This window comes from Pseudophryne corroboree, chromosome 3 (assembly GCF_028390025.1).
Source record: "Pseudophryne corroboree isolate aPseCor3 chromosome 3, aPseCor3.hap2, whole genome shotgun sequence".
In the NCBI taxonomy this organism is placed as follows: Eukaryota; Metazoa; Chordata; class Amphibia; order Anura; family Myobatrachidae; genus Pseudophryne; species Pseudophryne corroboree.
The window spans coordinates 284,561,922-284,583,816 of NC_086446.1; the positions used below are offsets into that span (position 1 = coordinate 284,561,922).

General features: G+C 45.8%; 1 protein-coding gene across 4 annotated transcripts in view; it reads left to right on the forward strand.

Moving 5' to 3' along the window:
* The window catches only part of KCNQ2 (potassium voltage-gated channel subfamily Q member 2), a 251,808-nt gene that overhangs the window by 135,038 nt on the left and 94,875 nt on the right, over positions 1-21,895 (forward strand). For all 4 annotated transcript variants that reach the window (XM_063959228.1, XM_063959230.1, XM_063959229.1 and 1 more), the window contains exons 6-7: positions 7,021-7,131; positions 7,241-7,336. In XM_063959228.1, the coding sequence (XP_063815298.1) occupies positions 7,021-7,131; positions 7,241-7,336 (207 nt within the window). The remainder of the gene's footprint in view (positions 1-7,020; positions 7,132-7,240; positions 7,337-21,895) is intronic.

Sequence of the window (21,895 nt, forward strand, 5' to 3'; positions counted from 1 at the left end):
ATCTCATTATCATCCAGTCTATATTAGCAGCAGACACAGTACAGTACGGTAGTCCACGGCTGTAGCTACCTCTGTGTCGGCACTCGGCAGTCCGTCCATAATTGTATACCACCTACCCGTGGTTTTTTTTTTCTTTCTTCTTTATACATACTACATCTCATTATCATCCAGTCTATATTAGCAGCAGACACAGTACAGTACGGTAGTCCACGGCTGTAGCTACCTCTGTGTCGGCACTCGGCAGTCCATCCATAATTGTATACCACCTACCCGTGGTTTTTTTTTCCTTTCTTCTTTATACATACTACATCTCATTATCATCCAGTCTATATTAGCAGCAGACACAGTACAGTACGGTAGTCCACGGCTGTAGCTACCTCTGTGTCGGCACTCGGCAGTCCATCCATAATTGTATACCACCTACCCGTGGTTTTTTTTTCCTTTCTTCTTTATACATACTACATCTCATTATCATCCAGTCTATATTAGCAGCAGACACAGTACAGTACGGTAGTCCACGGCTGTAGCTACCTCTGTGTCGGCACTCGGCAGTCCGTCCATAATTGTATACCACCTACCCGTGGTTTTTTTTTTCTTTCTTCTTTATACATACTACATCTCATTATCATCCAGTCTATATTAGCAGCAGACACAGTACAGTACGGTAGTCCACGGCTGTAGCTACCTCTGTGTCGGCACTCGGCAGTCCATCCATAATTGTATACCACCTACCCGTGGTTTTTTTTTCCTTTCTTCTTTATACATACTACATCTCATTATCATCCAGTCTATATTAGCAGCAGACACAGTACAGTACGGTAGTCCACGGCTGTAGCTACCTCTGTGTCGGCACTCGGCAGTCCGTCCATAATTGTATACCACCTACCCGTGGTTTTTTTTTTCTTTCTTCTTTATACATACTACATCTCATTATCATCCAGTCTATATTAGCAGCAGACACAGTACAGTACGGTAGTCCACGGCTGTAGCTACCTCTGTGTCGGCACTCGGCAGTCCGTCCATAATTGTATACCACCTACCCGTGGTTTTTTTTTTCTTTCTTCTTTATACATACTACATCTCATTATCATCCAGTCTATATTAGCAGTAGACACAGTACAGTACGGTAGTCCACGGCTGTAGCTACCTCTGTGTCGGCACTCGGCAGTCCGTCCATAATTGTATACCACCTACCCGTGGTTTTTTTTTTCTTTCTTCTTTATACATACTACATCTCATTATCATCCAGTCTATATTAGCAGCAGACACAGTACAGTACGGTAGTCCACGGCTGTAGCTACCTCTGTGTCGGCACTCGGCAGTCCATCCATAATTGTATACTAGTATCCATCCATCTCCATTGTTTACCTGAGGTGCCTTTTAGTTGTGCCTATTAAAATATGGAGAACAAAAATGTTGAGGTTCCAAAATTAGGGAAAGATCAAGATCCACTTCCACCTCGTGCTGAAGCTGCTGCCACTAGTCATGGCCGAGACGATGAAATGCCAGCAACGTCGTCTGCCAAGGCCGATGCCCAATGGAATAGTACAGAGCATGTCAAATCCAAAACACCAAATATCAGTAAAAAAAGGACTCCAAAACCTAAAATAAAATTGTCGGAGGAGAAGCGTAAACTTGCCAATATGCCATTTACCACACGGAGTGGCAAGGAACGGCTGAGGCCCTGGCCTATGTTCATGGCTAGTGGTTCAGCTTCACATGAGGATGGAGGCACTCAGCCTCTCGCTAGAAAAATGAAAAGACTCAAGCTGGCAAAAGCAGTAGCACCGCAAAGAACTGTGCGTTCTTCGAAATCCCAAATCCACAAGGAGAGTCCAATTGTGTCGGTTGCGATGCCTGACCTTCCCAACACTGGACGTGAAGAGCATGCGCCTTCCACCATTTGCACGCCCCCTGCAAGTGCTGGAAGGAGCACCTGCAGTCCAGTTCCTGATAGTCAGATTGAAGATGTCAGTGTTGAAGTACACCAGGATGAGGAGGATATGGGTGTTGCTGGCGCTGGGGAGGAAATTGACCAGGAGGATTCTGATGGTGAGGTGGTTTGTTTAAGTCAGGCACCCGGGGAGACACCTGTTGTCCGTGGGAGGAATATGGCCGTTGACATGCCTGGTGAAAATACCAAAAAAATCAGCTCTTCGGTGTGGAAGTATTTCACCAGAAATGCGGACAACATTTGTCAAGCCGTGTGTTCCCTTTGTCAAGCTGTAATAAGTAGGGGTAAGGACGTTAACCACCTCGGAACATCCTCCCTTATACGTCACCTGCAGCGCATTCATAATAAGTCAGTGACAAGTTCAAAAACTTTGGCCGACAGCGGAAGCAGTCCACTGACCAGTAAATCCCTTCCTCTTGTAACCAAGCTCACGCAAACCACCCCACCAACTCCCTCAGTGTCAATTTCCTCCTTCCCCAGGAATGCCAATAGTCCTGCAGGCCATGTCACTGGCAATTCTGATGATTCCTCTCCTGCCTGGGATTCCTCCGATGCATCCTTGCGTGTAACGCCTACTGCTGCTGGCGCTGCTGTTGTTGCTGCTGGGAGTCGATGGTCATCCCAGAGGGGAAGTCGTAAGACCACTTTTACTACTTCCACCAAGCACTTGACTGTCCAACAGTCCTTTGCGAGGAAGATGAAATATCACAGCAGTCATCCTATTGCAAAGCGGATAACTGAGGCCTTGGCATCCTGGGTGGTGAGAAACGTGGTTCCGGTATCCATCATTACTGCAGAGCCAACTAGAGACTTGTTGGAGGTACTGTGTCCCCGGTACCAAATACCATCTAGGTTCCATTTCTCTAGGCAGGCGATACCGAAAATGTACACAGACCTCAGAAAAAGAGTCACCAGTGTCCTAAAAAATGCAGCTGTACCCAATGTCCACTTAACCACGGACATGTGGACAAGTGGAGCAGGGCAGGGTCAGGACTATATGACTGTGACAGCCCACTGGGTAGATGTATGGACTCCCGCCGCAAGAACAGCAGCGGCGGCACCAGTAGCAGCATCTCGCAAACGCCAACTCTTTCCTAGGCAAGCTACGCTTTGTATCACCGGTTTCCAGAATACGCACACAGCTGAAAACCTCTTACGGCAACTGAGGAAGATCATCGCGGAATGGCTTACCCCAATTGGACTCTCCTGTGGATTTGTGGCATCGGACAACGCCAGCAATATTGTGTGTGCATTAAATATGGGCAAATTCCAGCACGTCCCATGTTTTGCACATACCTTGAATTTGGTGGTGCAGAATTTTTTAAAAAACGACAGGGGCGTGCAAGAGATGCTGTCGGTGGCCAGAAGAATTGCGGGACACTTTCGGCATACAGGCACCACGTACAGAAGACTGGAGCACCACCAAAAACTACTGAACCTGCCCTGCCATCATCTGAAGCAAGAAGTGGTAACGAGGTGGAATTCAACCCTCTATATGCTTCAGAGGTTGGAGGAGCAGCAAAAGGCCATTCAAGCCTATACAATTGAGCACGATATAGGAGGTGGAATGCACCTGTCTCAAGTGCAGTGGAGAATAATTTCAACGTTGTGCAAGGTTCTGATGCCCTTTGAACTTGCCACACGTGAAGTCAGTTCAGACACTGCCAGCCTGAGTCAGGTCATTCCCCTCATCAGGCTTTTGCAGAAGAAGCTGGAGACATTGAAGGAGGAGCTAACACGGAGCGATTCCGCTAGGCATGTGGGACTTGTGGATGGAGCCCTTAATTCGCTTAACAAGGATTCACGGGTGGTCAATCTGTTGAAATCAGAGCACTACATTTTGGCCACCGTGCTCGATCCTAGATTTAAAACCTACCTTGGATCTCTCTTTCCGGCAGACACAAGTCTGCTGGGGTTGAAAGACCTGCTGGCGAGAAAATTGTCAAGTCAAGCGGAACGCGACCTGTCAACATCTCCTCCTTCACATTCTCCCGCAACTGGGGGTGCGAGGAAAAGGCTCAGAATTCCGAGCCCACCCGCTGGCGGTGATGCAGGGCAGTCTGGAGCGACTGCTGATGCTGACATCTGGTCCGGACTGAAGGACCTGACAACGATTACGGACATGTCGTCTACTGTCACTGCATATGATTCTCTCAACATTGAAAGAATGGTGGAGGATTATATGAGTGACCGCATCCAAGTAGGCACGTCACACAGTCCGTACTTATACTGGCAGGAAAAAGAGGCAATTTGGAGGCCCTTGCACAAACTGGCTTTATTCTACCTAAGTTGCCCTCCCACAAGTGTGTACTCCGAAAGAGTGTTTAGTGCCGCCGCTCACCTTGTCAGCAATCGGCGTACGAGGTTACATCCAGAAAATGTGGAGAAGATGATGTTCATTAAAATGAATTATAATCAATTCCTCCGCGGAGACATTGACCAGCAGCAATTGCCTCCACAAAGTACACAGGGAGCTGAGATGGTGGATTCCAGTGGGGACGAATTGATAATCTGTGAGGAGGGGGATGTACACGGTGATATATATCGGAGGATGATGATGAGGTGGACATCTTGCCTCTGTAGAGCCAGTTTGTGCAAGGAGAGATTAATTGCTTCTTTTTTGGGGGGGGTCCAAACCAACCCGTCATATCAGTCACAGTCGTGTGGCAGACCCTGTCACTGAAATGATGGGTTGGTTAAAGTGTGCATGTCCTGTTTTGTTTATACAACATAAGGGTGGGTGGGAGGGCCCAAGGACAATTCCATCTTGCACCTCTTTTTTCTTTTATTTTTCTTTGCCTCATGTGCTGTTTGGGGAGGGTTTTTTGGAAGGGACATCCTGCGTGACACTGCAGTGCCACTCCTAGATGGGCCCGGTGTTTGTGTCGGCCACTAGGGTCGCTTATCTTACTCACACAGTCAGCTACCTCATTGCGCCTCTTTTTTTCTTTGCGTCATGTGCTGTTTGGGGAGGGTTTTTTGGAAGGGCCATCCTGCGTGACACTGCAGTGCCACTCCTAGATGGGCCCGGTGTTTGTGTCGGCCACTAGGGTCGCTTATCTTACTCACACAGTCAGCTACCTCATTGCGCCTCTTTTTTTCTTTGCGTCATGTGCTGTTTGGGGAGGGTTTTTTGGAAGGGCCATCCTGCGTGACACTGCAGTGCCACTCCTAGATGGGCCCGGTGTTTGTGTCGGCCACTAGGGTCGCTTATCTTACTCACACAGTCAGCTACCTCATTGCGCCTCTTTTTTTCTTTGCGTCATGTGCTGTTTGGGGAGGGTTTTTTGGAAGGGCCATCCTGCGTGACACTGCAGTGCCACTCCTAGATGGGCCCGGTGTTTGTGTCGGCCACTAGGGTCGCTTATCTTACTCACACAGTCAGCTACCTCATTGCGCCTCTTTTTTTCTTTGCGTCATGTGCTGTTAGGGGAGGGTTTTTTGGAAGGGCCATTCTGCGTGACACTGCAGTGCCACTCCTAGATGGGCCCGGTGTTTGTGTCGGCCACTAGGGTCGCTTATCTTACTCACACAGTCAACTACCTCATTGCGCCTCTTTTTTTCTTTGCGTCATGTGCTGTTTAGGGAGGGTTTTTTGGAAGGGCCATCCTGCGTGACACTGCAGTGCCACTCCTAGATGGGCCCGGTGTTTGTGTCGGCCACTAGGGTCGCTTATCTTACTCACACAGTCAGCTACCTCATTGCGCCTCTTTTTTTCTTTGCGTCATGTGCTGTTTGGGGAGGGTTTTTTGGAAGGGACATCCTGCGTGACACTGCAGTGCCACTCCTAGATGGGCCCGGTGTTTGTGTCGGCCACTAGGGTCGCTTATCTTACTCACACAGCGACCTCGGTGCAAATTTTAGGACTAAAAATAATATTGTGAGGTGTGAGGTATTCAGAATAGACTGAAAATGAGTGGAAATTATGGTTTTTGAGGTTAATAATACTTTGGGATCAAAATGACCCCCAAATTCTATGATTTAAGCTGTTTTTTAGGGTTTTTTGAAAAAAACACCCGAATCCTAAACACACCCGAATCCGACTAAAAAAATTCGGTGAGGTTTTGCCAAAACGCGGTCGAACCCAAAACACGGCCGCGGAACCGAACCCAAAACCAAAACACAAAACCCGAAAAATTTCCGGCGCTCATCTCTACTTTAAAGTTTAAATGCTATGAAAAACATAGACAAAATGAAGGGTTAAACTATTCTGCATTTTGTAAGAGACATTTTTAACATATGTACATAGGCCCTCATTCTGAGTTGTTCGCTTGCTAGCTGCTTTTTGCAGCCGTGCAAACGCTAAGCCGCCACCCTCTGGGAGTGTATCTTAGCTTAGCAGAAGTGCGAACGAAAGGATCGCACAGCGGCTACAAAGTAATTTTGTGCAGCTTCAGAGTAGCTTCAGACCTACTCCTAGCTTGCGATCACTGTAGACTGTTTAGTTCCTGTTTTGACGTCACGAACACGCCCTGCGTTCGGCCAGCCACGCCTGCGTTTCCCCAGGCACGCCTGCATTTGTATCTGACACGCCTGCGTTTTTACACCCACTCCCCGAAAACGGTCAGTTACCACCCATAAACACCCACTTCCTGTCAATCACTCTGCGGCCAGCAGTACGATTGAAAAGCGTCGCTAGACCTTGTGTGAAACTGCATCGGCTGTTGTGAAAGTACGTCGCACGTGCGCTCTGTGCCGCATACGCATGTGCAGAAGTGCCACTTTTTACCTAATCGCTGCGCTGCGAACGAAAACAGCTAGCGATCAACTCGGAATGATCCCCATAGTTAGATTTAGTTGTATCCACCTAACACCATCCAGATACTTATAAATTACTAGTTTTCCCGAATTCAGCTAAACTTGTAGCATTTCTGTAATAATCGTCCCTTGGTTTACTGGTGGTAACCCAGTCCCCTATTTTGGCTAAACCTATTGCATAGTAATTTGTAGTTTTGTGTTATTACTGCTAATCATCCTCAGCATTTGCTTATTAACCCAGATATATTTTAATGTCTTCTAAATAGTATATAGTAGGTATGATGTTAATTCTCCATTATTCTTTTTAGATCACTCTGACCACCATTGGTTATGGCGATAAGTATCCGCAAACTTGGAATGGCCGCCTACTTGCTGCTACGTTTACACTCATAGGAGTTTCCTTTTTTGCTCTCCCAGCTGTAAGTGTACTGTCCTTAAACAAAAATTTCCTAGTAATGACTGCGCTTCTGCACAGGTGTAGGTGGCATCTCTCCATGGAATGTAATAAGAGCTGTCTGCTTGTTGCAGGGGATTCTTGGTTCTGGATTTGCCCTTAAAGTCCAAGAGCAACATAGGCAGAAACACTTTGAGAAGAGACGTAATCCTGCTGCTGGATTGATTCAGGTAATATTCTAGTACCCCATTTCCACTGCTGTGACTTGTTATAGAAAGAGTTTATAGTGTGGGAGGTGTAATCTCTGCAACACAAATCTGTCCATAGCTGTCAAACTACAGACGTCATTCTGTTCTACACTCAGCATCAGCACTTGGAGCAGATGGCATCTAGGGAATTTTGGGGAAAGGTGGAATAATAAAACACATCCTCCTGTAAATCAGCAAATCCTGTTTAGTTAAAAATACAGAGCAGAATAGAGCAAAGCTTGTTTTCCAAGCTGTTGTGAAACTACAAATTCCAGAATTCCTAGGCCTGTAGTATAGATCTGTCACAAACTCACTGTAACCTCTATTTTTACAGTCTTAAATTTGTCACATTAGCTAAATTTGCACCTTTACTGTGAATGTGGAGCTTACTGTATGTAGAGTTGGATACATTTTAATTGAAAAACGCAGGCATACAGTGCACCAGAAAAATGCTTCTTTTGTGCAGTATCCAGAGTCAGACACATCTGATGATCCAGCTCTGCAAGAGCAGCCGGGAAAAACTGTCCTCTACTGTATGTCCTTGGCTTACACTAGAAGATGTGGTTCCCACCATGCATCAGAAAATGTTACTGTTTCATTACCCGCTTAGTACACACTATATAACACTAATGATCTGTCATATACATAAGATTGTATGGTGTCTAAACATTGGGGCAGATGTATTAACCTGGAGAAGGCATAAGGAAGTGATAAACCAGTGATAAGTGCAAGGTCATAAATGCACCAGCCAATCAGCTCAAATATGTAAATTGACAGTTAGGAGCTGACTGGATGGTGCGTTTATCACCTTGCGCTTATCACTGGTTTATCACTTCCTTAAGCTTTCTCCAGGTTAATACATCTACCCCTGGGGTTATTAATACAATCTAAAGTCACGTTTACTATGAAAAAGAAAGTTAAATATAGCTGTAAATGCAAAATAAAAGTACTAATTAAGTTCTATTTAATACATACATTGTCTTCCACTTTTAAGATCAAATGGAAATCTTTCTTGCCAGGTTGCCGAATGCAATATTCAATTAAATAATACAAATAGTCTGCAGCAGCCACACTCATACATTATATAGTATAGGGATTAAGTTGCACTCAATCCATCAGAAGAGACTACTGGTCATCGTCATCATCATCATCATCAGTATTTTGCACAAGGGCTTGAACACCTGCAAGACATTTACCTACTGTTAGACACATTTGCATCTGTTTTGTAGTTTGGCTAAGTTGCATTTGGGGTCAATTTTCCTCTTGCGGCTGTGTCCAGGGAGGATTGCTACAGTCACATGGACTCTTAATATTCACAGGAACATCAAACTGCTGGGAGATGATCTTCTAACCTTTTACCTTTTAACGTGCTTGTCTATAGTTCTTTCTGATCTCCTCAGACAACTCTCTCCTTTGTTTTCTATGATCCATGCTTAGTGTGGTGCATACAATGATACCAAACAGCAGATTGACTACTTTTCTCCATTTAATTAAACAGCCAGAATGACTGATTAGAAGATTGAATACATTTGTGATACTTATTCAAGAAAGCAATCCATTTGAAATATCGCTATAATCCAATTGTTTATTATCTTTTCTATGGGATAACAGTAAATCTGTCTGTGCTATTTTTTTATATTTTTGGAGAATAAGCAATAATTTATCTCTCTTTAGTTTCTTTGCTTTATTCTATTGTATGTCTACTTCCTGTGTTCCTGATCAAACTGGAGTCATTTTTCCCTGTTTGCAGAAGATATCAGTGGTGTACACACAGGCCTTCTGCTTCTGTAGCCCATACAATGTAATGTGTGTAACACTTTTCATTGAGCAACCATCTGAATTGTTCCCTGATTCAGATTGCCTGTCTTTGCTTGTCTCAAAATATCTGCAGATATGATTGTTTATTTATGATTTCTGCAGCGGGGTACACTGTGTTCGACAGGGAATACATCGGGGTGTAGAGTTGGATCTTGATCCAGAGGCACCAACAGGCTAAAGCTTTGACTGTTCCCAGGATGCATTGCATGGCCTCCTCTATAACCCCGCCTCTGGACACTGGAGCTCAGTTTGTAAGTTGGGGCCTGGTCACTTAACAGGGGGGGCTGCGCTAGGCAGCCCTGAAAAGAGCTTTTATTAGAAGATTCTTCAAGGTCTGCAGCACTTTTATGTCCTAGTGACATACTGTGCTGCGGCTCTAACACCTCCCCAGCAGCGCCGCATACTCCCGCTGGCCGGGTTCCCGGGTACTTGCGGCAGAGGTGCTCCGGTTTCCAGGAACACACCGCTGGCTCTCTCCAGGATCACGTGGCTGCTCATTTGAGAGGAGTTAAGAGGGTCTCCCAGGTGGGACCCACTGAAATCGCGTTCTGGTCACGGTCTTAGGAGATGGACCGTGGCGCTGGCGTGGACACTGTGGCCGTCAGGTACCTCACTATATCCACCAGGGCAGGGAGCACAGGTCGGATTTCACAAAAATCCTTTTAACAAGGCTCTACAGTACCTGGTGGTGAGGACCATCATAGGGGATAAGGCACTTGACCTGTAGCCCCTCCCCCAGCTCCGGGCACCATCTACTGCTGGTGTTCCCACCCTGGAGCTGCTTCTCACTCTCCCTCACTCCCTGACAGAGATTTTGGCGCCATCTTAGCTGCGGCTGATCTCCGGGACTGCAGGGCAATGTCTCCAATGTAAATCCGCCTGCCTCATCAGTGCTGTACATTTACAGACATTTAAGTATTCTACATGTCATTTTAGACAGTGTTAGTTAAATACAAGTGTACTTCTATCAAACAAATAACAAGTGGCGCTTGACGATCAGAAAGTTGAAAACATTTATTTTTTATAAAATGTGTATAAGAATTTACAACAACCTCCCGGGGGTAAGTAACAATGTTAAAACATCATAATAATATAAGTATACACTGTATTGTAGCTCCGTGTTCAAATTATAATAAAAACACCAATTGTAGATGATCTTATTTACATACAATTAATTATTAATAGCACCTGGAAGGTCATAAACCATGCTGGGTTCAATATATGCACAAAAGTATAAGGCTGTTAGATACTTTATCTGAACAAGAATCACTCATGGCTCTGTGCTTTTGAAGGATTGCATGTGTCACAAATTAATGGCAATAAACGGCTGGTGCAGGAAAAGAAAAAAGAAAATTTAGATGCACAAATACCTGCCTTTCGAAAAAGACGCCCCACTGGCGTTGAAACGCGTTAAGGATACAGGCTTTGCACGTCAAGGATCAACACTGCTGTCTGCCTCTTATTCACCTTAGAACCGTGCATAGGAGCCCGGTTCTGACTACTGCAGCCAGGAACACTCGCACTGCTGTCTTCATCTCTACAGCCCCAGCCGTCCATCTCAAGTGGGGGCCGTAGAAGTTACAGGTGCCGTTCACACCCAGCCCGGTGCAGACTGGCGCACGGAGTGTACACCGGGTGTCTGCTTTACCTAAGACAGGCCGACTGCTGGCCGAATACACCTGGACCGATCACGTTAACAACTCCGGAAATACCAGCCTATAGCCTCCGTTTGGAAAGTACGGAGGTACCGGAGGTGGTGTGGATCGGGCAAGGACGGCTCATCGGGATTCCCCGCACGGCGCGGCATCAACTCCACCCGCTGTGGCTCCGGTGTGTGTCTCTACCCACATAACGGGACAACACCAGGGAGCAGGGACCAAAGAAGCTCCTGCCCAGCGGTAGTTGTGCATCTAAATTTTCTTTTTTCTTTTCCTGCACCAGCCGTTTATTGCCATTAATTTGTGACACATGCAATCCTTCAAAAGCACAGAGCCGTGAGTGATTCTTGTTCAGATAAAGTATCTAACAGCCTTATACTTTTGTGCATATATTGAACCCAGCATGGTTTATGACCTTCCAGGTGCTATTAATAATTAATTGTATGTAAATAAGATCATCTACAATTGGTGTTTTTATTATAATTTGAACACGGAGCTACAATACAGTGTATACTTATATTATTATGATGTTTTAACATTGTTACTTACCTCCGGGAGGTTGTTGTAAATTCTTATATACATTTTATAAAAAATAAATGTTTTCAACTTTCTGATCGTCAAGCGCCACTTGTTATTTGTTTGATAGTTTTGTTTTAAGGGACTGGCAATTCCCTTTTACAAGAGGCTGCTGACAATCATAGTGCAGTGCTACTCACCGGAGCGCTTAGTCTCCTTTTTTCCTATTTTCACAAGTGTACTTCTACCTGAATATTTAATATAAGTATTCTGAGATATACATCCAGCGTCTACTGTGCATTGTTATATCTATATATACATATATAGTTTTACTAGTCCAGTGCAGTTTTATTGTTTATCTGAAATAACTTCTGAATAGTAACTGTGACTGAGTGTGCCTGCAGCTGCTGTATGGATTTCCTTCACGTGTATCACCCTTATTGCTATCGCTATATTCTGTGTCCTGGGGGGCTAGATGCGTCAGGGTCTCATATAGCGTTCTTTTTTAGCAGCACTCCTGGCATCTAAATAAACCAGTCTTAGAGCGCAATTAGCAAAAGCCTTTGCTAATTGTGCTCTAAGACTGGTTCATTTAGATGCCAGGAGTGCTGCTTAAAAAAGAAAGCTGTATTACCAATTATGGATGCAGGCACCCGGCGCAGTATACTTGTATGGTGAGAGAGCCAGACATCTGGGTCTTTTTATATATATATATATATATATAGATAGATAGATAGATAGATAGATAGGAGAACAGGCGGCACTCTGGAGACTATTCAAAAGATTTTCTTTATTGGAGTAGCATCCAACAATTGTTTCGGGCCTCCGCCCGTCGTCAGGGATGTACAGCACAATGAAAACAGACAATTTATACCCTCACAAAACCTTCCCCACATACATAATTACATTGACTCACCTCACCTGCGTTCCTGCCCTCCGATCCAAACGCCACGCTGGCCGCCGCTATCACAAACTGTGCAGCTGCTTCCGTGTAGCGGGCAACATCATCGGAAGGCGCCCGCAGGGAGGAACAAGTCAATTCAGATAGGTTACCTAGGTGACCCAAAAAACGAAAACAGAAACATGCACATAAGGCATCATAAATATGATCAAGAAAAGACATTGATAATGTCGATATTATCTTAAACCATAAAGCTATACCTTTAAACACACTTTTACCATGGAGCCGCTGCGGCTGTTAGACTTAATACACACGCTACGTACTTTGTACGCTATTTGCGTACAGAGTCCCGTACCGTGTACGGACTTAGCGTACAAACGCCGCTCTGGGGTACAAAGTACACACAGCGCGCACACACTCTTGATATACTTTAAACCTTAGTAAAGGAGTAATTGAGCGCTTGTGTTTTGTATAATTAAACTAATATGGGAGGTGAAAAAATATCATAAAATGGGAAGTAAAAAAAATATAAAAAAAAATATATAAAAAAGTAAAAAAGTGGTAAAAAGTAAAATTAAATATGCATGGCACCTGTGGAGAAAATATTTTTGGTTAAAACTTAATGTTTACAGCTCCTTTTGGAGTAAGTTTGAAATTGGACAGTCAGGGAGTGGTTCAGATGTAACTCGCCCTATCCTCCTGCGGCTCCACATGTGTGTTTCCGTCACGCTTCCACTGCGGGGAGCGGGGAACACTAGCTGATGTGGAGTGGTGTCTCTGATGTTAAGGCGCCGTTATACCGCTGCGTCCAGCGGAAGTTGTTAGTGGCGCGATCGATCCGGAAGTGCGGGTCTCATAGAGGGTGTAGTATGGGTGACCGGCGGTCTCCTGACCGCCGGTCACCTTACCGACGCCGGGATCCCGGCAGCATACCGACGCCGGGATCCCGGCGGGGAGGGGCGAGTGCAGCAAGCCCCTTGCGGGCTCGGTGGCGACCTGCGGTCGCCACGGGTTCTATTCCCACTCTATGGGTGTCGTGGACACCCACGAGTGGAAATAGTCCCTGTTGGTCGGCATGCCGACCATCGGGATAGTGAGCCGTCGGGCTCACGGAGGAGGTCATGTGACTGTCGGTCAGCCGACCGGCGGTCACATGACTACCACCCCTCCTAGATGGAGGATGTTTCTCCTGTCTTGTCCAAGTCACGTCTCCAACGCGTTTCGTACACACTCGGTGTACTTTTTCAAGGATGAAGTGACTATCCACTGTGGTCCTATTTTATAGTTAAAAAACTTTATTGTTCACAATCAAAAAACGGAAGTTCCGGTCCCGGAAGTTCCGGACCGGAAGTTAAAAACAGCGGGAATCACATGTTTTTGTACATGTGTTTTTTTCTCCATTTCCATAGGTGCCATGTTCTCTAAAGGAAAAAAAGGGGGGGGGGGGATAGGTAAAATTAGTCTTTGTAGGAATTATAAAAATACGTTCAGCTCGATGTCAATGTTCAGGCCTCTCGGTTGGAGGGTTTTTAATTCAAAGATCCATTTGCTTTCGGTTCTTTTAATTTCTGAGATGGTGTCTCCTCCTCTCCAATTTCTTTTTATTTTTTGGATGACAATGAATTTTATTCCAGCTGGATTTTTTTGATGTTTTTCCAGAAAGTGATTCGACAGACTGTGTGTGGTCAAACCTCTCTGTCGAATCACTTTCTGGAAAAACATAACAAAAATCCAGCTAGAATAAAATTCATTGTCATCCAAAAAATAAAAAGAAATTGGAGAGGAGGAGACACCATCTCAGAAATTAAAAGAACCGAAAGCATATGGATCTTTGAATTAAAAACCCTCCAACCGAGAGGTCTGAACATTGACATAGAGCTGAACGTATTTTTATAATTCCTACAAAGACTAATTTTACCTATCCCCCCCCCCCCCCTTTTTTTTCCTTTAGAGAACATGGCACCTATGGAAATGGAGAAAAAAACACATGTACAAAAACATGTGATTCCCGCTGTTTTTAACTTCCGGGACCGGAACTTCCGTTTTTTGATTGTGAACAATAAAGTTTTTTAACTATAAAATAGGACCACAGTGGATAGTCACTTCATCCTTGAAAAAGTACACCAAGTGTGTACGAAACGCGTTGGAGACATGACTTGGACAAGACAGGAGAAACATCCTCCATCTAGGAGACCCGCACTTCCGGATCGATCGCGCCACTAACAACTTCCGCTGGACGCAGCGGTATAACAGCGCCTTAACATCAGAGACACCACTCACCATCAGCTAGTGTTCCCCGCGTGACGGAAACACACATGTGGAGCCGCAGGAGGGACGGAATAACATCATCTCCGTATGAATAGGGTAAGATAGGGCGAGTTACATCTGAACCACTCCCTGACTGTCCAATTTCAAACTTACTCCAAAAGGAGCTGTAAACATTAAGTTTTAACCAAAAGTAGCGTGACGGAAACACACATGTGGAGCCGCAGGAGGGACGGAATAACATCATCTCCGTATGAATAGGGTAAGATAGGGCGAGTTACATCTGAACCACTCCCTGACTGTCCAATTTCAAACTTACTCCAAAAGGAGCTGTAAACATTAAGTTTTAACCAAAAATATTTTCTCCACAGGTGCCATGCATATTTAATTTTACTTTTTACCACTTTTTTACTTTTTTATATATTTTTTATATATTTTTTTTATATTTTTTTAACTTCCCATTTTATGATATTTTTTCACCTCCCATATTAGTTTAATTATACAAAACACAAGCGCTCAATTACTCCTTTACTAAACTCTTTTTAAATTTTGAGCAGCTAAAACAATACAGCGCGGACCATCAATCATTTTTCCATACTTTAAACCTTATTAGTAATGCAATGCAATGATATTATTACACTCTAAACCTTATGCAGCAAAGCACTGCAATGATGTTACACCTAATACCTTATGCAGCGCTGACGGTACAAAGTACCTGCAGAGCATACACACCTTATCAATACACTTTTAAAACCTTATACAGTTAGGTAATGTAATGCGCTTTAAACCCTAGCAGGGAAAAGAGGACACAACACAGATGTGTAGTTAAACACTGGGCTCCGACACCTCAGCGTATATATATCTGGAAGGGGATAACAATACAATTTATACACTACAATACAACAGAGTAAATGGCTACAGTCAATGTACATACGTGAGAGTATTCGCTTGCGCAACCTAGTCCAGTCCTCCGCTAATCAGGTAGATAGCGTTAAGAGTCTTCTGACCGGCCAGGCAGCAACAGGCTTTTTGTACACTACTTCCAAAAGCAATACAATGGATACTGTAATCCCTTTGTCCTTTGGACACAGAGATGCATCTTTACATTACAGGAGAGGTCATAGGTTGATTTGAAAAGGTGGGCGATGTCTTTCTCAACTGCTCTTGTGGGTGGTCTCCACTGGATTCCCGCCGCATACATAATATACAGTAAATACAGTTTATATCTATATTCTACTTCTGCACATAACTATACACAGGAACATGCTGTTAGGTTCCTGGTGCTCAGAACAAGGGAGATGTTGCGTAGTGAGTACTGAGCACCAAAACGTGACGCTGAAACGAGGTGTGGTGTGGAAATAGCCCCATAGCACCCTACCTCCGTTGTTTCACCCGTGTGGTCCGTCCACGCCTGAGTGACTATGGTTTCTTGGGCCCACGGCAGCCGCGTTTGAAGGGCGGATTAGGTCTGCCCAACTCCGATGCCCCCAGGTCTTAGATTGAGACAAGGCGTGAACGGAGACAGGATAATAACAAGGGGACCTCTAGCTAAAACAAACAGAAGGGTAGGGGCTACTAACAACCCTAAACCTAAATATATGTGCGGCACGCCGCCAAAGGAAAAGAACAACAAAGGAAATGCTGTCCACTCGCCGACACAATACCGTTGTGTAACGGCGGTGACAGCACAAGCAGAACCCTCTGCAAAACACCAGAAACAAATTATAACCAAAGAATACTGCGGCCTGAGCCAACGGACGCGGCAAAGCCGCTACTCGCGGAACCGGTACAAATACTGGCAAACGGACAGGAACCCCCAATGTAGCCGACACAGACTCTCAGAACTGGAGGACAGGCAGAATCCCAAACGACAGACCGGTGGACACCAAGAAGCCAGATATTCGACCAGGCACAGACAAAGCCACAGGACTCCTGAACAGGAACGCTTCATGGCAGGACACAGGATCAGACACTGGAATCGACAGTGGAATCGACACAGGAACCGACACTCAAAGCAGCTAGACAGACACTGCTAGACAGGAGCTCAGGAACTGGCAGGGACTAGCTCAGAACTCTGGAACCCAGGAAACCTTGAAATATCACCAGCGTCTGTGAATTGCACTGAGCCAGCATATAACAAAGAGTCTTAATTAATTATGTCGTGCAGCTGCCCTGCTGCACAACTGAGAGGTGCAATCAACAGAAAGGTGAGGCTGAACACATGGGAACAAGCTGCAATCACACAGACTCACCACTGGCAGCAAACAAGAATCTTCTTAAACCAGAGCAACGGGAAATCCTGGCCTGCAAGACTACTTATAAACATAAAATAGGAATGAACCACTACCTGTGGTTCATAACAGAACCCTCTCTTTAAGGGTGGGCTCCGAACACCCCATGACACCCACGGGGAACAGAAACAGAAGTATAACATAAAATACATAACCAAAAATGCAAAACAGGAATGAGCCACAGCCGTGGCTCATAACATTACCCCCCCCCCTTGAGGAGGGGTCAAAGGACCCCAAAATTCAGACTTTCCAAAACAAGGGATACAAAAAAAACTGACACACTGGTCTAACAGAAACAAGCTGTGACAACAGCTTGTAACGGTGCCCCCCCCCCCCCCCCCCCCCTGACGGTGGCCACTGGACACAAGACAAGGAAAGGAAAAAAAATCTCTTTTTTTTTTTTTAACAAGGCAAGAGTCAATAATCATTTCTTTTTCTTCTTCTTCTTATTTTTACAAAGTTCTTGAGGTCTGACCAAGGTAATTCCCCAAATATTGTCTGAACTGATGGTACCTCCCAGCAAGGCTGGGTTCAAATCAGAGATTGGTTTCTTAACCTTGGGAGCTGAACTTTCAGGCAAAGTACTACTATTAGAAGAAGAGAGAAAAGCACATCCTGCAGTCAAAACAATGGGCTGAGACTCTTGTGCCGAATTTACAGAATACGGTGAACTCTCAGCAGATAAGACAGGTGACCTAGAGGAACCTGAACCAATTTCTTTGGAACCATATCTCTTAATAACTGCATCACTGAATGCCGGGGGATCCTGAAGAATGGGATCTTCAGCTTTCATTAGGCTGGTTGCCCACTCAAAAGGCTCTCCTCTAAAGGAATATATCAGATAGAGCACAAGGTTCTCTGAAGTGATGCCCAGAAATGGTCTAAACAACAAAATGGTGTAATAGTGTTTGTTAAGCGCCAGAAATTGGACTAAGTCCCCATCAAAGATTATAGATGTTGAGATATCAACAGAGTCAGGATCTGCTTCCTTCCCATCTGACTGACTAGAGTGCTTTGCTAGGACCTGGTCACTATTGACCTTACTCGAGGCTAAGACTTTCTGAACCCCACCTGGGGCAGTGACTTTCTGAACTCCACCTGGGGCAGTGACCCTCGGAACCCCACCTGGGGCAGTGGCCCTCGGAACCCCACCTGGGGTAGTGACTTTCTGAACCCCACCTGGGGTAGTGACTTTCTGAACTCCACCCGGGGCAGTGACTTTCTGAACCCCACCCGGGGCAGTGACTTTCTGAACCCCACCCGGGGCAGTGGCCTCCGGGAACCCCGCTGGGGCAGTGGCCTCCGGGAACCCCGCTGGGGCAGTGGCCTCCGGGAACCCCGCTGGGGCAGTGGCCTTCGGGAACCCCGCTGGGGCCAGCACCTTGGATTCTTTTACTGGGACCGGGCCGTTGGCCTCCCTCACTGGGACCGGGCCGTCGGCCTCCCTCTCTGGGACCGAGCCGTCGGCCTCCCTCTCTGAGTCGATAATTATCGAAACTTCTCCCGGGACTAAGACTTCCGGGACCTTTGCTGAAGCTATAACCTTCAGAACCTCCACTAATGCTATGCCTCTTGAGTCCTTTCCTGGGGAAGCGACCTCTAGACCCTTCTTTGGGGCTGCGTCTCTCGAGACCCCACTTGGGGATATTACTTCAAAGATCCCTTCTGGGCTTTTGCTTCTCGAGTTCCCTTCTAGAACTATGGTTTTAGACACCTTCTCTGGAGTTGCGCTTTTCAAATCTCTACCTGGGGTAACAGCTTCTGAGACCCCTTCTGGTATTGACACCTGAGCAATAATATTCGATGTCCCTCTATAACCTAGAGCATCGGGTACCGCTCCAGGACTCTGGGCATCGGGTACCGCTCCAGGACTCTGGGCATCGGGCACCGCTCCAGGACTCTGGGCATCGGGCACCGCTCCAGGACCCTGGGCATCGGGCACCGCTCCAGGACCCTGGGCATCGGGCACCGCTCCAGGACCCTGGGCATCGGGCACCGCTCCAGGACCCTGGGCATCGGGCACCGCTCCAGGACCCTGGGCATCGGGCACCACTCCAGGACCCTGGGCATCGGGCACCACTTTAGGACCCTGGGCATCGGGCACCACTCCAGGACCCTGGGCATCGGGCACCACTCCAGGGGTTTGCAACTCTGCTTCCACAGGAAAATCAAGAGAGGAGAGAAACATTCTCCTTTGGTTCCTGAATCTATAATGGGGCTCCCTAGCCAAAGGACCCCAATTATAGGACAGAGTGCTTTTTAGTGTGGGTTGTGTGACAAGTATCTCTGCCACAGTAGAGATAGGAGTAGGTCTTGTATCCTGACTCAACTTGGCCAGAGGGCAGGACTTGTCGCCACACTTTGGCTTGCGCAACTCACAGGTCTGCAGATAGTGGCCTAAACCCCCACAATATAGGCATAAATCTAAGTTTCTGCAACGCAGACGCTCCTCTTCTGAGAGCCTGGGCCGCAGAAAACTTTCAAACTTTTTCTCTCTAATTAAACCTGAGGATTCACTTGTCACCATACTGTGAACAAGAGTCTCTTTAGAGAATGAACTCTCAAGAACTTCTGGCAAAATTTTGGTCAGAAGGTTTTGCAGTTGCTTTAAGGATTGCTGCAAAACTTCCAGCCGCTCAGGTTTCAAAGCACTGAAAGCAGAGTTCAGGGCTGAGAGAGTCGCCTGCAGAGCTTGCATAGTTGGCATAGGAGGATTTTAAACAAGACAAGACTAGACTAGACTAGACAAGACAAGACAAGACTGGACTGGATTTTTAAACTAGACAAGACTGGATTTTTAAACACCGGACTGGATTCTGCACACTGAATTCTAGACAGGACTGGATTCTAAACACCGGACTGGATTCTGCACACTGAGTTCTAGACAGGACTGGATTCTAAACACCGGACTGGATTCTGCACACTGAATTCTAGACAGGACTGGATTCTAGACAAGACACTGGACTGGGCCAAAAAAGAAAAAGTTTTATTTCTTTTTTGCTGTGATAATGTTAGGTTCCTGGTGCTCAGAACAAGGGAGATGTTGCGTAGTGAGTCCTGAGCACCAGAACGTGACGCTGAAACGAGGTGTGGTGTGGAAATAGCCCCTAGCACCCTACCTCCGTTGTTTCACCCGTGTGGTCCGTCCACGCCTGAGTGACTATGGTTTCTTGGGCCCACGGCAGCCGCGTTTGAAGGGCGGATTAGGTCTGCCCAACTCCGATGCCCCCAGGTCTTAGATTGAGACAAGGCGTGAACCGAGACAGGATAATAACAAGGGGACCTCTAGCTAAAACAAACAGAAGGCTAGGGGCTACTAACAACCCTAAACCTAAATATATGTGCGGCACGCCGCCAAAGGAAAAGAACAACAAAGGAAATGCTGTCCACTCGCCGACACAATACCGTTGTGTACCGGCGGTGACAGCACAAGCAGAACCCTCTGCAAAACACCAGAAACAAATTATAACCAAAGAATACTGCGGCCTGAGCCGACGGACGCGGCAAAGCCGCTACTCACGGAACCGGTACAAATACTGGCAAACGGACAGGAACCCCCAATGTAGCCGACACAGACTCTCAGAACTGGAGGACAGGCAGAATCCCAAACGACAGACCGGAGGACACCAAGAAGCCAGATATTCGACCAGGCACAGACAAAGCCACAGGACTCCTGGACAGGAACGCTTCACGGCAGGACACAGGATCAGACACTGGAATCGACAGTGGAATCGACACAGGAACCGACACTCAAAGCAGCTAGACAGACACTGCTAGACAGGAGCTCAGGAACTGGCAGGGACTAGCTCAGAACTCTGGAACCCAGGAAACCTGAAAATATCACCAGCGTTGGTGAATTGCACTGAGCCAGCATATAACAGAGAGTCTTAATTAATTATGTCGTGCAGCTGCCCTGCTGCACAACTGAGAGGTGCAATCAACAGACAGGTGAGGCTGAACACATGGGAACAAGCTGCAATCACACAGACTCACCACTGGCAGCAAACAAGAATCTTCTTAAACCAGAGCAACGGGAAATCCTGGCCTGCAAGACTACTTATAAACATAAAATAGTAATGAACCACTACCTGTGGTTCATAATAGTACCCTCTCTTTAAGGGTGGGCTCCGAACACCCCATGACACCCACGGTGAACAGAAACAGAAGTATAACATAAAATACATAACCAAAAATGCAAAACAGGAATGAGCCACAGCCGTGGCTCATAACACATGCGATCTTCCTCTAACCAACACCGGAATGTTACCCTTAAAATACCCTACAGCTGGATACTAAAAATCACCTTATAACCTTAGTCTGTCCCTTCCTATCATGCAAAGGCGAATCCCTTAGTCCTGGAATCATTTAAACTGTTGATACTTGCTGATGTGGTGCAGGGGGGCTATGTGTACAATGTGCACTATTTGGATTAAATATGTAATGTTTTGATAACCCTCTATGCGCTCACAAACTCCGCCGTAAATGCCTATACCACGCGCAGGACCGTGGGAGCGATCATACGCAAATTGCGGATATGTGCTCGCACGGCGGAACAAGTGCACGCGCAACGGGCATGTGTGTGTGGTTAGTACGTGGTGTGTGTACTACAATATTTTTCTACTTTGACAACATAGACATCTTAATGTAGCCTAAATATATGTGCATACATAAACTATACAGAAACTAGAAAAACATACATAAAAAATATGAAAAAATATATAAAAAACGAACAATGGGACACTCTGCAAAGTAAATCCCAAATGTGATATAAAATACAAGCAGTATCGTTATATATCAAAAAATCTCAAAAGAATCTTTTTTTTAAAAGATCATTATAAATATTTTTAACGGATATCTTTTTACGTGGACAACTTTTATCATGCACCAAATTTTCATTAACCACTAGCTATAACTCCATGACCACGCCTAATATAAACTACAAGAAACTATGCAGCCCATGCTATTCATTTAACCCTCTCGGGGACAGTGTATCCAACCTAAAAATCCAACGGCTTTCTAGCTGAAGGAGCCTTTTGCCTCTATCACCACCACGAATAGATGCTGGAACATGGTCTATTAATTTGCTTCTAAT